Raw genomic sequence first — 17,271 nt, forward strand, 5'->3', positions numbered from 1 at the left:
TCAGGCAGACAATGTATACTGGTGGTCACTGTCAGCAAAACTCTGCACTGTACTCCTGCTATATAATACAGCTGCTCCCCAGTCCCCACAATTAAGCACTGTGAGCACGGATATATGCAGCACACTGAGCACAGATATGGATCGTTTTTTTCAGGCAGACAACGTATACTGGTGGTCACTGATCAGCAAAACTCTGCACTGTACTCCTCCTATATTATACAGCTGCTCCCTAGTCCTCCCCACAATGAATTAAGCAATAATGCACAATCAAATTCAACAATAACGGAGAGGACGCCAGCCACGTCCTCTCCCTAACATTTGCAATGCACGAGTGAAAATGGCGGCGACGCGCGGCTGCTTATATAGAATCCGAATCTCGCGAGAATCCGACAGCGGGATGATGACGTTCGGGCGCGCTCGGGTTACCCGAGCCATACGGGAGAATCCGAGTATGGCTCGGACCCGTGTAAAAAGGGTGAAGTCCGGGGGGGTTCGGTTTCCGAGAAACTGAACCCGCTCATCACTAGCGATAATTGATACATCCATGCGATGTAATCAGTTATCACAGTGCGGATTTTGGGGCGATTTTTATCTCCTCAGATCCGCATCCTTGGTGATAAATAGGCCCCTTAATCCTTTCTTGTCTTTCTTGTCTTACAGTTACTCTTTTGCCATTGTTGGGATTAACATCACCGATCTGGCCTACAACCTGTTGATAAGTGGAGCCCTGAAGACCCATCTGTACAACGTAGCCCCGGAAGCTCCATCCTTGCATCATTTCCAGCAAACATTCTGTAAGTTTTCACTGCACACTGTCATATGCCTTTAATGACCATATAGCTTTATTATGTAGGAACATATTGGCAAATATCTCATTGCTTCTATTTTCAAACATGTTGATTGTTATCATTCATTATTTATGTTTCAGTCTACCAGACTTTCCAGTACAGCAGTGTCTGGTCTCCTGTGGTGTAATAATCCTTAGTGAGGTTGCTCAAAGTAACACATTGCAATGTAACCTGTAAACTTGTCTGATCTGTCCCAAATGGCTATGAACTCCATTGTGTTACTTCTGCCTTCTGCAGGCTGCTTTATGATGATATTATGGCTTTATGAGGAAGTCATAGGGAATAGATAGAAAGACGGACAGTGTTTAGTGATACTGTAAAGATTATAAAGTAAACTTCTGCACCGTAACTGGGTGTCTCGGCGCCTTGTGCCAGCCACGCCCCCCTGAGTACAGTACATGGCTTCATGATGTCATATAGAGGGAGTGGGGCCCCCATTACTGGGAATTACAGCAATGCCCATCTCAAGGCTCGGCTACTGCAATATTCTCCTCACTGGCATTACTTGCTCCCATCTTGCTCCCTTCCAATCTGTCCCCAACTCCGCAGCTAAGCTTATCTTCCTTTCCCGCCTCTCCACATCTGACACACCCCTTCGCCAAAATCTGCACTGGCTCCCATTCCACTACAGAATCCACTACAAACTCCTCACCCTCACATACAAGGCCATCTCTAATTCCACTGCTCCCTACATCTCCAACCTCATCTCCCTTACGCCCCTACTGTCGGCTAATGACCGTCGCCTCTCCTCTGCCCTGGTCACTGCTTCCCATGCTCGAGTTCAAGATTTTGCCGGTGCTGCACCCCTTCAGTGGAATGCGCTCCCCCGCTCCATTAGACTCTCCCCGACCTTGCAAAGCTTCAAACGGGCACTGAAAACCCACCTATTCTATTCATCAAAGCATACCCTCCCGATGCATAACGTAGTCCTGAGACTGCTCCTCCATCCCCCTGCCTCATGCCTTGATCAACTCTGCTTTGCTTACGCCCTGCCATTAGGCTACCTCCCATTTGCTTGCACCTCATGTTATCTGTCTGTTGCCCCTTCCTACTAGCTTGTTAGCTCCTCAGAGCAGGGCCCTCTTTCCTCTTGTTGTCAAAACCCTCTTCTCGACACATTTCACTCGCAGCCCTCTCCCACTCAGCAACCATCTTTACCCGCTTTTTCTCCTGCTGGTAAAGACTCATCTCTATCTTTGGCCACCAACTCCTAGTGGTGCATTGATCACTCGCTCACTACTTACATATAAGCTGTATTAGGTTTTGAGAATTGTGGTGCTCTTTGTTACCTGTACTCTATTTTTGTTATTTATTTACTGTAATGTTAAGTTTTGTCTCCCTGTACTGTCCTTTGTACAGCGCTGCAAAACACTAGTGGCGCCTTATAAATAAAATGTAATAATAATGCCCGGAGCATCCACAGAATGCTTTAAGGGCTGTAGTGTACACGTCAGTAGCATCCTACAGAGCCACTGGGCGGCGCTGCAGCTGAAATTCCAGGCATCTCTGTTAGCCAGCCGCAGTGACTGTCGGGCATCAGCAGTGCTGCCGACTGGGCTCTGCACTCTGTATGGCGGCAGCGCTCGCACACCATTAGTTACGGCCTGATAGTACCTGTAGTCTTTTGCAAAAATAATGGAACAGAGTACTGATATTCTTGGCTGAATCCAAGGCTGCCGAGACTACTGACAAGCCCAGGTGCTGGATAGGGTATGGCCAAACACAGGAGCATAAAAACTTGTGTTGAAAATACTACAGACGTGTCCTTATTCATGAGACGCATGGCGTAAGCCGTATGGTGCAAATTAGACATCACGCTACGGATAGCTAGTTTTGGACTTGGCAGCCTGGCAGCGCGCACAAGCAAATTGTAGTATACTGAGGGCATGGAATAGGTGCGCTTCTCACTATCGTGGCAGTGTAACTTTGCACAGTCTTGCGAGCCAGGCTCAGTCTTATCGGCCCCCGGTTTCTTGCCTGTTTAGCCATATTGTTGTCCATATCCGCACTGCTACAGCGGGAAAATCCACTAGTGGTGTGCATACTGTCTGCTGTATCACATTAGCAGTGCCAAACAGACACACATTCTGAAGAATGACGGGACGCATGACACAGCTTAGATGTTTCTTTGTTGCACACCAAAGGGGGCTATGTGGCGCAATTTGAAGATATTTGAGTCCGGACACATCTGTATGAGCCAGGACCCCCAGACAAGTCTGGGTAATTAAGGGGACATTTACTACGCAGTGATAAGAGCGGAGAAGTGAGCCAGTGGAGAAGTTGCCCATGGCAACCAATCAGCACTGACGTAACATATAATAATTTGCATACTATAAAATGATACAGAGCTGCTGATTGGTGGTTGGGGCAACTTCTCCACTGGCTCACTTCTCTGCTCTTATCACTGCTTAGTAAATGTCCTCCTTAGTACCTACCCAACCACCTTCTCGATAGCTGAACAACCACACTCACCCAAAACTGTTACTGAAATCACTAGAAAGTGCCAGCAGAGGTATATTTTTGGGTCACATCACAATAAATACGCAAGGGCAGGCACCTTTAAATTGCAATGTGTATGTTGGTCACCCAATAAATATGTCCAGGGCTGTAACTAGGGGCATGCGACATATGCAGCCGCACAGAGCACAAGGGTTCACTGGCCGGCACCGTGTATACCCCACAGCTGTTACTTCAGATTAGCTGCACCTCATAAATAAATACAGCCTATATCAAGCTGTATTTATATCAAGCCTTATCCACTTTCTCTCTTCGTGGCGTGATGCATCTCCCCAGTACCATTACATAAATCGCTATCTGATGAAAAGGCTTAAAAAATAAAAACATTCAATTATTCAGATATCATAAATAAAACTTCAGTTAACTAATCACTGTTTCCTAATCACTTATATGTTTGTACCAGGCTGTATCTGGGATTATACTCCAGATAGCCATATTTAGGATAATAATATCCCTAGTCCAATCTTTATTATGGATTTTGAGATTCCCCATAGCCATTCAGGATAAGCAGCTACAGCAATCCACACGTCAAGCACAGTAAGTTTGATTGAGAAAGCAGCAGTAAAACAGTCTTATCGAGATTGTTAGTGTTCATCTGAAGTATCTCTAACCGGCAGCTTATGTTCTGCACTATAAAACGAGTTTTATGGTAGAACTTACCTTTGTTAAAACTCTTTCTGCGAGGTACACTGGGCTCCACAAGGAATGGACAATGGGGTGTAGAGTAGGATCTTGATCCGAGGCACCAACAGGCTAAAAGCTTTGACCTTCTTCCCAGAATGCATAGCGCAGCCTCCTACATCACCCCGCCTCCCTGCACGGGATCTCAGTTTTTAGTTAACCAGTCCAATGCAGTAGCAGGAAAAGAGACGACAACGGTTAGTAGCCACAACAACGCATTCTCACGACAGGAGACGTGTCAGCGGCTAATGCCATACCAACCCAAAGAAGCTAAGTGCGTCAGGGTGGGCGCCTTGTGGAGCCCAGTGTACCTCGCAGAAAGAGTTTTAACAAAGGTAAGTTCTTACCATAAAACTCATTTTCTGCTGCGGGGTACACTGGGCTCCACAAGGAATGGACAATGGGGATGTCCTAAAGCAGTTCCTTATGGGAGGGGACGCACTGTAGTGGGCACAAGAACCCGGCGTCCAAAGGAAGCATCCTGGGAAGCGGCAGTATCGAAGGCATAGAACCTTAGGAACGTGTTCACAGAGGACCACGTAGCCGCCTTGCACAATTGTTCAAGGGTCGCACCACGTTGGGCCGCCCAAGATGGTCCAACAGACCGAGTAGAATGGGCCTTAATGTGATCAGGAGCAGAGAGACCAGCCTTCACATAAGCATGTGCAATCACCATTCTAATCCATCTGGCCAGAGTTTGCTTGTGAGCAGGCCAGCCCCGTTTGTGAAACCCAAACACAACAAAAAGAAAATCAGATTTCCTAATAGGAGCAGTTCTCTTCACATAGACACGGAGAGCCCGTACCACATCCAAAGACCGCTCTTTGGGAGACAGATCAGGAGAAACAAGTGCCGGGACTACAATCTCCTGATTAAGGTGGAACGAAGAAACCACCCTTGGTAGATAGCCGGGACGAGTCCTAAGAACCGCCCGGTCATGGTGAAATATCAGATATGGGGAACTACAGGACAAGGCACCCAAATCCGACACTCTTCTAGCTGAAGCAATAGCCAGCAGAAACACCACCTTAAGGGAAAGCCACTTAAGGTCAGCTGAACCAAGAGGTTCAAACTGAGACTCTTGTAACGCCTCCAAAACCACCGACAAGTCCCAAGGAGCCACAGGCGGGACATAGGGAGGTTGGATACGCAACACGCCCCGAGTAAAGGTATGCACATCAGGTAAGGTTGCAATTTTTCTCTGAAACCACACCGACAAGGCAGATAGTTGAACCTTGAGGGAGGCCAGACGCAGGCCTAAGTCCAGGCCCTGCTGAAGAAAAGCCAGCAACTTGGCTATACTAAACTTGGAAGCGTCATAATCGTTAGATGTGCACCAAACAAAGTAAGAATGCCAGACCCTATAGTAAATCCGAGCCGAAGCCGGTTTCCGGGACCGCAACATAGTTTGAATGACCGCCTCAGAAAACCCTGTAGCCCTGAAGATGGAAGCTTCAAGAGTCACACCGTCAAAGACAGCCGGGCTAGGTCCAGGTAGACACAGGGGCCCTGAACGAGGAGGTCTGGGCGTTGTGGAAGTAGAATTGGACGCGCTGACGATAGGCCTTGCAGGTCTGAGAACCAGTGCCATCTGGGCCACGCTGGAGCTATGAGAAGCAGAATTCCTTTTTCTTGCTTGAACTTCCGAATTACCCTGGGCAGGAGTGACCCCGGAGGGAACACGTACGGCATCCGAAACCTCCACGGTACCGCCAGCGCATCCATGAATGCTGCTTGAGGATCCCTCGTCCTTGCTCCGAAGACCGGAACCTTGTGATTGTGTCGAGACGCCATCAGATCTACGTCTGGAAGGCCCCACCTTTCCACTAGGAGTTGAAACACTTCTGCATGGAGGTCCCACTCGCCGGCATGCACGTCCTACCGACTGAGAAAGTCCGCTTCCCAATTCAGGACTCCCGGAATGAATATTGCCGATATGGCTGGTAGATGGCGTTCTGCCCACTGTAGAATCCGTGAGACTTCCTTCATTGCTAGGTGGCTTAGAGTGCCGCCTTGATGATTTATGTAAGCCACTGTGGTGGCGTTGTCCGACTGTACTTGAACAGGACGGTTCTGAATTAAATGCTGGGCTAGGTTCAAGGCATTGAAGACCGCCAGCAACTCCAGAATATTGATCGAGAGGAGGGACTCCTCCTTGGTCCACCGCCCCTGAAGGGAGTGTTGCTCCAGCACCGTGCCCCAACCTCTTAGACTGGCATCTGTCGTCAACAGGACCCAGTCGGATATCCAGAATGGACGGCCCCTGCACAGTTGTTAGTCCCGGAGCCACCAGAGCAGCGACAGACGGACCTCCGGAGTCAATGAGATCATTTGAGACCTGATCCGGTGAGGCAGGCCGTCCCATTTGGCTAGAATCAGCCTCTGGAGAGGGCGAGAGGGAAATTGAGCGTACTCCACCATGTCGAATGCTGACACCATGAGGCCCAGCACCTGCATCGCCGAATGTATCGACACTTGCGGACGAGATAGGAAGCAACGAATCCTGTCCTGAAGTTTCAGGACTTTCTCCTGAGACAGGAACAACCGCTGGTTGTGAGTGTCCAATAGTGCTTCCAGATGCACCATGCTCTGAGCAGGGATCAGAGATGACTTCTTCCAGTTGATGAGCCACCCGTGGGCTTGCAGAAACCGGACTGTCACATCTACATGACGCAGGAGAAGTTCTGGGGAATTTGCCAGGATTACCAAGTCGTCCAAATACGGCAGTATCCTGACCCCTTGACGGCGGAGTACCACCGTCATCACCGCCATGACTTTTGTAAAGCCGTTGTTAAACCAAAAGGTAACGCCCGAAACTGGTAATGGCAGTTGCCAATCGCAAATCTCAGGTATTGCTGATGAGAGACTGCTATAGGAATATGCAGGTAAGCATCCTGTATATCCAGGGAGACCATGAAGTCCCCAGGTTCCAAGGCCAGAACCATAGAGCGAAGGGTTTCCATCCGGAACTTGGAAACCTTCACAAACCTGTTCAATGCCTTGAGGTTGAGAATGGGCCGGGAAGACCCATTCGGTTTCGGGACTAGAAACAGCGGAGAATAGTTCCCCCGGCCCCTCTGCGCAAGAGGCACCTGTACTACGACTCCTGTATCCAGGAGGGTCTGTACCACCGAATGTAGAGTGTTTGCCTTTGTCTTGTCCAACGGGACATCTGTCTGGCAAAATCGATGAGGGGGTCGGTTTTTGAAGGCTATGGCGTAACCTCGAGTGACGACTTCCCGTACCCAGGCATCTGAAGTGGTTTTCAACCATTCCTGGGTATACCCTAGAAGCCGGCCCCCCACCCTGGGAACCCCCAGAGGGAGGCCCGCCCCATCATGCGGCAGGCTTATCTGTCTTGGAAGCTGGCTGACGGGCCGCCCAGGCTCTTTTGGGCTTAGGCTTACCAGGTTTGGAAGTGCGGGCCTGCTTGTTGTACGCCTGACCTTTTGCTTTACCTGAAGGACGAAAGGGGCGAAAGGAAGTACCTTTAGCCTTCGACACAGAAGGAGCGGTACTTGGCAGACAGACAGTTTTGGCAGTAGCCAAGTCAGCCACAATCTTATTTAAATCCTCCCCAAACAGAATATCTCCCTTTAAAAGGGAGTACCTCCAGGGTTTTTCTAGAGTCCAGATCCACAGACCAGGATCTCAGCCACAATATCCGGCGAGCCAGGACTGACGTAGTAGAGGCCTTGGCTGCCAGGATACCGGCATCAGAAGCCGCCTCTTTAATATAACGAGAAGCTGTGACAATATAAGACAAGCATTGTCTAGCATGGTCAGAGAAGATTTCAGCTTCTAACTCCAAGACCCATGCTTCAATGGCCTCTGCAGCCCAAGTAGCTGCAATAGTGGGCCTTTGTGCAGCACCCGTGAGGGTGTAAATCGCTTTCAGACAACCCTCCACACTTTTATCCATAGGCTCTTTTAGACGCGACGGTGGTGACCGGTAGAGCTGAGGAAACCACCATCATAGCCACATGTGAGTCCACTGGAGGAGGCGTTTCACAATTCTTAGACAGCTCCGGCGCAAGGGGATAGTGAGCCAGCATCTTCTTTTGAGGCACAAACTTTGTACCCGGGTTTTCCCAGGGTTCCTGACGTATATCAATTAGGTGGTCAGAGTGAGGTAGAACTTGTTTAATCACCTTCTGACGCTTGAACCTATCTGGTTTCTTAGGAGGAACGGATGGCCCGGGATCATCCGTAATCTGTAAAATTAACTTAATAGCCTCCAAAAGATCAGGAACATCCACATGTGAACCACTCTCCCCATCAGCCGTGTCTGAGTCAGAACCTGTGGTCGTCCGACGAGGTGTCAGTGACAGCAGTGGATTGTGAGGAGACCCCTTGGACGTAGGCAGGCGACGGTCAGACTTTTTAGTAGTCAGGGACTGGTTCAACTTCTTTATTTGAGCAGATAAATCGTCCGCCCACGGCGGGTTAGCTGCAGAGACCACAAACGGTTGCACCGGCATTGGGGGTCCCATAGGGGGTGTTAGTTTATGAACTAGCGTATGCAGAAGCGTGGAAAAAGCGGCCCACGGCGGGTCATTATTTGCCCCCTTTGCCACCGTCCCACTGGGGGGCAAGGAGCCCCCAGAACCAGAGCCCAAAGCTGCTATATTCTCCTCATAGGTATCTGCGGCTTCAGCAACACCGGCAGTGTGTTCAGCCCCAGAACCGTTACCCTCAGAAGCAGACATGATATACAGTAACTTGCAGTATCAGGTAACACAGTACAATTTGTCAGCAGCACAATACCTCTAGCCCAAACCCCTGCACAGTGTAGTCAGCACCAGCAGAGATAAAGGAGAGATATGGTGACTAAATTACAGAGAAAAATACGTAATACAGTATATCTTTGTGAAAATCCTATATTAGATAAAACCTGACGCACCAAGCCCCCTCAGGTTATAGAATATAGGGATAGCAGGTTGAGTGAAAGACACGAAATGGACACCACTCATCTATCAAATGCACACACAAATAGTCACAGTCTGTACAATGCAGAGGTTATTACTAACAATAATACTGCACTGGACTAGCTTACACAGCTATATAACAATAGATAGAACAGTACACAGTAAGAACTGGATGTATATCACAGGGAAAACCCATATCACAGGAAACCCTGACTAAGTGCACTCTTTCTTAACTAACACTGACTAAAAAAGGCAGGTAGAATACTTAAGTGTCATGTAAAGTCACAGCACTGACAACCAGGCGGCTTTACATAGGAGGATTTGCCCAAGCAGTCCCAGGAACAGTTAGCTGAGGGATAATGGTGCCGCAGACACTGCCAGGGAGTGAGGGAGAGACAGATATGCAGCTCCAGGGCGGGAGCATTTGCAGAAAATGGCGCCCTGGGGCTGGGGCTTCAGGTCCAAGCTCTATCCCCCTGCTGGCAAAACCACTGGGTACTGCGGGCTCTAATAAAACGGTTTATAGAGAAAACCTGACCTGTCCCACGCCCTGGTGATCTAGTGGGATCGCCTGTACTGCCACAGTGTCCACCGCCAGCGCGTGTGGCCCGCCTCCCACTGACCGCGCCGGATCGCGATAAAGACTGGGTCCCGCAAGCGGGACCCACTTACCACCTCCCGAAGCGCGGCCACGCGATCCCGGAGAGCCTCCGTCTTGTGTGCCTGACAAGAAGAAAACCAGAGCCTCCTGCTTTAGTTACCCGGCAACCAGGGCTCGGGAGTGTACAGCACCGCTGGGGAGAGCCGGAGCTGCATCCGTGAATGTCCACTGACATGTAACACTGCTGCTGCCATTGAAGTCTTCACTTTTTTCCTCAGAAAAAAAGCTCTTCTTAGGGCTGCCTGGAGCAGCCCCTCTGTTACTGCAGCACCAACTACAAAACTGAGATCCTGTGCAGGGAGGCGGGGTGATATAGGAGGCGGCGCTATGCATTCTGGGAAGAAGGTCAAAACTTTTAGCCTGTTGCTGCCTCGGATCAAGATCCTACTCTACACCCCATTGTCCATTCCTTGTGGAGCCCAGTGTACCCCGCAGCAGAAAGATACTTGTGCTCCATCTGAGCAGCAACATCTATCAAATTATAGGCCTAATTCAGACCTGATCGCTATTGTGCAAAAATGCACAGCAGTCGATTATCGAACAACTGCACAAGTGTACGGATTGTAATGCGCAGTCGCGAGCCAAGCTGCGAAAAAATCTTGCATCGATTTTGATTGCTAGGCAAATGCAAGTTGATTGACAGGAAGTGGGTGTTTGTGGACGGTAACTGGCCGTTTTCCGGGAGTGTCAGGAAATACGCAGATGTGTCCAAGCGTTTTCAGGGAGGGTGTGTGACGTCAGCTCCAGCCCGATCAGCCTGTTTCTATCGCACTGTAGGAGTAAGTCCAGGGCTACATACAGACTGCACAGACAGGAAAAAACATTAGATGGTGAGTGAGTTGCAAACGGATTTGCAGCTGACTGACATATGTAAAGCTTTTTGCACGGCGTACGCAGACTTGCACGGGGCGGTTTTTCACTCTGGGTGGCGACTATCCGGCGCAAACCTCTGCAAATTCGCAGAGGAGCGATCAGGTCTGAATTAGGCCCTATGTTACCCTGTGGCCATTTAAACGTGGACTATACAAGGTGCTGTATAAATGCAAGGAAAGAGTGATATTGGAGCTGCGGACGCGTTTCGGCCCCAGAGTCTGGTTTGTGTTGTAATATTTTTTTATCACAGATATTTAGTTAAAATGGGTTTTAAGTTGTATGAATATGGGGGGAGAAGTTGCTTATATCTTTTTTCTAGCACAGCCTGTAAAATAACGGAACCTGATTGGTTGATACTCCAAGATTTGATAAATCTGCCCCTATGTGAAGTTGCAGCAGTGGGATTTTCTTTTTAATATAGTATAAAAAGTACTTTCTCACCTCTAAGGCAGGATCAGAATGAAAAAACTGGTAGGGCAGTGATCAGTTAATTGCACAGGTCTCTAAAAATGTCAGGTTCTGATTTACAGAGCTCAAAAGGGCCAACCAGAGAAGCACGTTTCTACACTTTCCCAGTTTTACAAAAAAAACTAAAATGAAACACATAATAAGCTCCCCTCATTGTAATGATTAATTGAAGACATAAATGAGGCTAACTATTGAAAAAAAGAAGCATGCTCATAGGGGAAATGGAATTTGATGACTCACACAGGCACAGTACACTGAAAAAAAAACTAGGAAAAAAATAATAAATAAAACAAAATATGCAAAATTAAAAAGTAAAATGTCATATTTAAAAGATTACTTAAACATTACTTAAAAGATCTTAAACAGATGTTTTCGCCGAGGATAGGTTTTTTATTTTAAATTCATAAATAGACCTCTAAATGTGTAATATTTTTGATATTTTTTCCCAGGATAATTGGATATCTAGCAGAGTAATGTTTGCTATTTGAATGAAAGAAATGTTAAAAATAGTATAAAGCTTGAACAGTCAGAAAAATCCATATACCCTGTATTACAGTTTATTTAAATATTTTTAATTGTGAGCTGTGAACGCGAGCTGACAGTTTCAACTTTGATTTTGAATGAACAACTTAGCTATTACAAAATATACTGCACGGTGGTCGAGTCAAAAGCAAATTTTGATGCTGTATATTCAAATGTATATTGATCAAAAATCACCAATGTGGCTCATTATTATCAAATTTCATTCTCTCTTGAGTTAATTGCACACCTACCGTCACAGTGGTTCCCCTACTTTGATTACAGTATTTAGTAAGGGTCAGTTATTTAATATGTATTTTTGGGGGGTTTTGGGGAAGGGTTCCATTGGGACTGTAAATAATTGAAAGGAGAAAATATAATTTATTTTTTAATGTGGTGGGCAGTGATTTTGGGGAGTATTTTATTCATATGATATTTAAATGATCATATGTTGGATTTTTGTGTGCATGGTTATAATATAATGGGTTGGGTTCTTAAGGTCCCTGTCAACTATATTGTGATCACTGGGGTGACAAAATCTTTTGGTTTTAGTAAAGCACATCCCCCATAGACGTTCCAGCCCTGCATTTGACCAGCTTTAGATTGGGACAACCTATGCTCATGGTCTCCTTGTTATAGTGGAAACTGCATGCCATTGCAAAAGCAACCTCAATGATGCTTTTTGAATGAAGAAATGCTTTTTCATTTGCCTAAAATAGTAAATTTTCCTTAATATTTTGATAAGCTGTTTGTTCTATGGGCTAGTCTCTCCATATTAGCTCTATGGGGATCCATAATGGGTTGGTCGCTTCATATTAGACCTCTACTGATTCTCAATGGGCTCTTCACTCCACATTAGCTCCTTAGTTATCCTAATTGGGCTGGTCACTCCACATTTGCATTCCTGGTGATCCAGAATGGACTGGTCACTCCACATTAGCTCCTTAGTTATCCTAATTGGGCTGGTCACTCCACATTTGCATTCCTGGTGATCCAGAATGGACTGGTCACTCCACATCAGCTCCCCAGTGACTTTCAATGGGATGGTTACTCCACATTAGCTTTCCTAGGAATCTCAATGGGTTGGCCATTCTATATTAGTTTCCTGGGGATCCATATTGCTTTGACCACTCCATATTTATAATATGCCAACATTTTTTGCATTGCGGTACATTAAGGTGATCATTATATAAATACGTAATTTACAATGACATGAAACAGAAGATACAGATGATCTTACAATCTTGTAGAGAACACATGATGCATAATGTACTGGAATATCAATCGTGAGAAAATGTATTAATTGAAATTGTTTCTTCTCAGGCTTCCTCATGCACGAGTTTCATAAATTTTGGATTGAAGAAGATCCCGTGGACATAATGGAGTTTAATCGCGTGCGCAACAAGTTTCACAAGCGTATCTTGAAGCAGCTCCAGAAGACGGACATGGCGCTGTGTCCCCACTTTGCAGCCTCGGAAAGCCTGGTCAACGTGTAGTCACCTGCATTCTACCATTCCACATCACTGCCTCACTATTGTGTTCATGCTCATGATGGCCGTGCTGTATGACCACAGCGATTGTATGCATGCTTTTTTGGTAAAGTACTCATCTCTGTTTTTATTATAAAACAAATCCCCTGGCTTTCACGCGCCACTGGGATTTCCTCATTCGATGGTTGCGCATATTGCGAATACGCAGTGTTATATTTTCATCTGACATAAGAGTTTTCTATTTTTTTAGATATTATTTTTTTTCTCATAGTTAAGCATTGCAGAGTTGTACTGTATTTGTCAAGTTCTGGTTGGTGTCCGAGCAAGCCAAGCCTTGTACTATAAGCATTTTATGATCCCTAATATTTCTACTGGCCAGATGCTACGTTTACATGATTGAAAGGTCTTAAACCAGTATACTGTATATACATTGCTTCAGTGCAATGAACCAGTCTGGATATAGCTTTTTGGTGTGTCATATACTCTATGTATGTATGTATGTATGTATATATATATATATATATATATATATATACATACACACACACACACAAATACATAGAGGTCCTAAGTATTAAAGCACTAAACTCATCATTTTTTTTAGAGATTATAAAGGAACTTGCGTGTGATTTATAAATTGGGGAACCGTTAAGCTCATCCTTGGATGATGATGATAGCCGTACCTACCCGTAACCCTAAATTGGACAAGCTGATGGTCAAAAATGATTATAGCGCACTGCACCTACAGTACTTCCAATAGTTGTTGGAGGCTACTTTTGACTGTTTCTATATAATCCCCCTTTCTAGAAATAATCCTGCCGTAAACCAAGATAGCAAATAATGCCTTTTGTTCTCTGTGAGGAATCACATTTCGCATTGAAAGGAAGAGTGGGAAATAGGATACTGAAGGCAAAGACATAGTCTGCAGGCTGGTACTCCTGTAAACTTAATGAGGCAATGGAACTCGTGCTCAGAGTAATTTTATAGTACAAACGAGACCCATTTGTGTCACACATTGGCTAATATAACAAAAAAAGCTTTACACACAGAGAACTGGAATGTACTAAAATCCAAAATGTCCCCACACTATCGTTTAAATTTAGCCACCAGTTAAGGTAACCAAGTCATGTTTAACCAATGGAAATGGTGGCTTTATACAAGGCAGGTAGAATCCCTGTGGGCGTTCTATTACACGCCCTCTTCCCCACCCTCAACACACTGGGAGTTTGGCATAGGGCTGTGACAGCAAAGCCCAGCGCCACACTACCACCCTTCACTAACATGGAGGCCCAACTGCCAGCTGCTGCTCGTCTGTGTCTGAAGCTGGCACCAATTAGGGGAGGTGTACCAGCCCTTTGAATTAAATAAAGACGTTGCCCACCGCAAACCAGCTTCTAGCTATCATTTATTTGGTATAGTTTTTAAAAATTACAGATTTTTAGATTTCTAAAAACAGAATTATAAAAAATTATTTATTAATACTGCAAATAGCAAATAAAAAATGTGACCAATCAGAGCTAAAGACTGTAGCAATATGTAATGCCATATCACAATATGTTACTCGTGTAATATGTACCTGACCCTTTTCTGAATGAATAATCTATTTTATCAGAGAACAAATTCTTCGTTCGTAAACTTTGATGCAAAGCAAGATATATATTTTACAAACAAACATTTGTACGGATAATTGACTACTACTGGATATTTGCATATTTCAGACAAATATTTATCCTATTTTTGAACGCTGCAGAATATTCCCTCTGCAAGAATATTGTAATTAAAGTCAGTATTTAGAACTCATTTATTTGGGAGTTATGTTGCAAGGTACGCTGATTGAGATATATATCTGTGCTGTGCAGAATAAAAAGGGAGACTTATAAAAGCTTGTAGAAAGACAAACTGGATAGAGATAAAATACCAACCAATCAGCTCCGATCTGTCATTTTTCAAACCCAGCTTGTAAAATGACAGAAACTGCCAATTTATCTTTCTCCAAACTTTAGCAAATCTCCTCCAAAGTCCTTTCAGAACCTGTCTAAAATCAATACTGCAGTGGAAATAACAGTCTATTAAATATTGTAGAAAGATATTTACTGCTGGCCGATTTTCTGCTGGCGGAAGAGTAAAGTCACGGAGGCTCATTCATGTCTGTGAGAATTGTCAACACTATTTTGGGCCTCATTGCTTGCCATCTTCACAGAACATCTGTCATTTTGATGGTTCAGGATGGACAACATTTTTGGAAACAACTTATGGCCCCCATACATTACCGCCTGTGATGCCCTGATTCCCCAACCCACTAGCACTGCCGATTGACAGCCATCTGGAAAACTAAACATGTTAAAAAAGATTTTTAAACATGTTTAATATTCCTGATCCCAGCACTGGCCGTCAGGGGGATCGGGGCTTTGCCCCAATGCATGCAAAATAAATGGGGAGAAACTGTTGAGTAGAAAGAAGGCAATCTCCACTTTACAGATTGGTTATAGCTGGAATAACCAAAACTGTATTTCTGTCTGGGTTAAATGATCTGATTAATAAAAAATAAAATTAACAAAATATTCAAATTTGCTGTAACCCATTTTTTTATTTTTTAGTGCTGTTTTTGAAAACTAAAGCAAACAGTTGCATACTTTGCAATATTTTATAAATAGGAAAACATGATTTATATATCTCCAACCTAACCGACCATGACCCCATTTTACTTAAGCCACATCCACATCTAGAAAGGCTATGCCCATTTTGGGTTCCGACAATTTAGAGGCTATCCTTCAAAAGTGGGACTGTTGGAAGGATGTATGGTATTAGTTGCTATGGGTAACACCATATTGGTGCCCGTAGCACCATTTTATGAAACCCCGTACGCTCTTTTCTAATGCTATATCGTTGTCACAAAAAGGCCACACTACTGTACATGAATGGGACAACGTGACTTTACCGTTCGTTAGTATAAAAGTCAGAAGGTCAGAGGCATCACGTATGCGAAGATCATTCTTTCTATAATATTAACATATCTCCCAACATGACCCATTCCAAGAGGGACACAATGTTCTGTTCCTGCACTTCCCTCTTTATTATTGCCCACACCTGTGTTGAACTAGTGCATTAATAAGAAAGATGTTTCACCAAAGGTGGCGCCAATCATAAATGAATAGGGAAGTTCAGGAACAGAGCATTTTGTCCCTCCTGGTATGGAATCATGGGGGTAATTCCAAGTTGATCGCAGCAGGAAATTTTTTAGCAGTTGGGCAAAACCATGAGCACTGCAGGGGTGGCAGATATAACATGTGCAGAGAGAGATAGATTTGGGTGTGGTGAGTTCAATCTGCAATCTAAATTGCAGTGTAAACGTAAAGCAGCCAGTATTTACCCTGCACAGAAACAAAATAACCCACCCAAATCTAACTCTCTCTGCAAATGTTATATCTGCCTCCCCTGCAGTGCACATGGTTTTGCCCAACTGCTAAAAAATTTCCTGCTGCGATCAACTTGGAATTACCCCCCATGTTAGGAGGTATGTATTAACCAGATAATATTGAACTGTTTTAATAATCATGATACCACACTGTATGGAACTAGAAATATTAAACTATGACCTAAACAGACAGGGACTGACAATGCTGAGGTCTCCTTGACTTAGAGAACTGGTTGGGTTTTACTCATAGTCATGCTTTTTTACTGAATGTTGCGTCACTTTTGAATATGCCGTCATTCTGCAGTGTGTAATCTCATTTACTAGAATTCATTTTTTGAATTTCAGGCTTCTGATTGTGAAATCACTTGAATAAAATTTCATGACATTCCAGGAAAAAAAAAGTCTCAGGCGATTTTTGTTCATGCATAAATTGCATATTTACACCACAATTATATCAAGTGACCTGTTACCTATGGGATCCAGTCTGAAGGTCGACACTGTCTAGGTCGACAATGTTTAGGTCGACCACTATTGGTCGACAGTCACTAGGTCGACATGGTTCCTAGGTCGACATGTTCTAGGTCGACAGGGCAAAATGTCGACATGACTTTTGCATTTTTTTTCCTTTTTTTAACTTTTTCATACTTCACGATCCACGTGGACTACGATTGGAACGGTAATCTGTGCCGAGCGAAGCGGTAGCGGAGCGAGGCACCTTGCCCGAAGCCGCCATGCAAGGGGACACGGTGCACTAATTCGACTTCCCGGTCACTGTACGGAGAAAACGACACCAAAAAAATATGAAAAACTCCTGTCGACCTTTTGAACTGTCGACCTAGTCCATGTTGACCTAGAACCCCTGTCGACCTAG

General features: G+C 45.1%; 1 protein-coding gene across 3 annotated transcripts in view; it reads left to right on the forward strand.

The window, feature by feature from the left end:
• The window catches only part of ELMOD1 (ELMO domain containing 1), a 296,287-nt gene extending 279,486 nt beyond the window's left edge, over positions 1 to 16,801 (forward strand). For all 3 annotated transcript variants that reach the window (XM_063951584.1, XM_063951582.1, XM_063951583.1), the window contains 2 exons: positions 661 to 794; positions 12,819 to 16,801. In XM_063951584.1, coding sequence (XP_063807654.1) covers positions 661 to 794; positions 12,819 to 12,991 — 307 coding nt within the window. In that variant the 3' untranslated portion in view covers positions 12,992 to 16,801. The remainder of the gene's footprint in view (positions 1 to 660; positions 795 to 12,818) is intronic.
• The last annotated feature ends 470 nt before the right edge of the window (positions 16,802 to 17,271 follow it).

The sequence above is a fragment of the Pseudophryne corroboree genome, chromosome 2, assembly GCF_028390025.1.
Source record: "Pseudophryne corroboree isolate aPseCor3 chromosome 2, aPseCor3.hap2, whole genome shotgun sequence".
NCBI classification, from domain to species: domain Eukaryota; kingdom Metazoa; phylum Chordata; class Amphibia; order Anura; family Myobatrachidae; genus Pseudophryne; species Pseudophryne corroboree.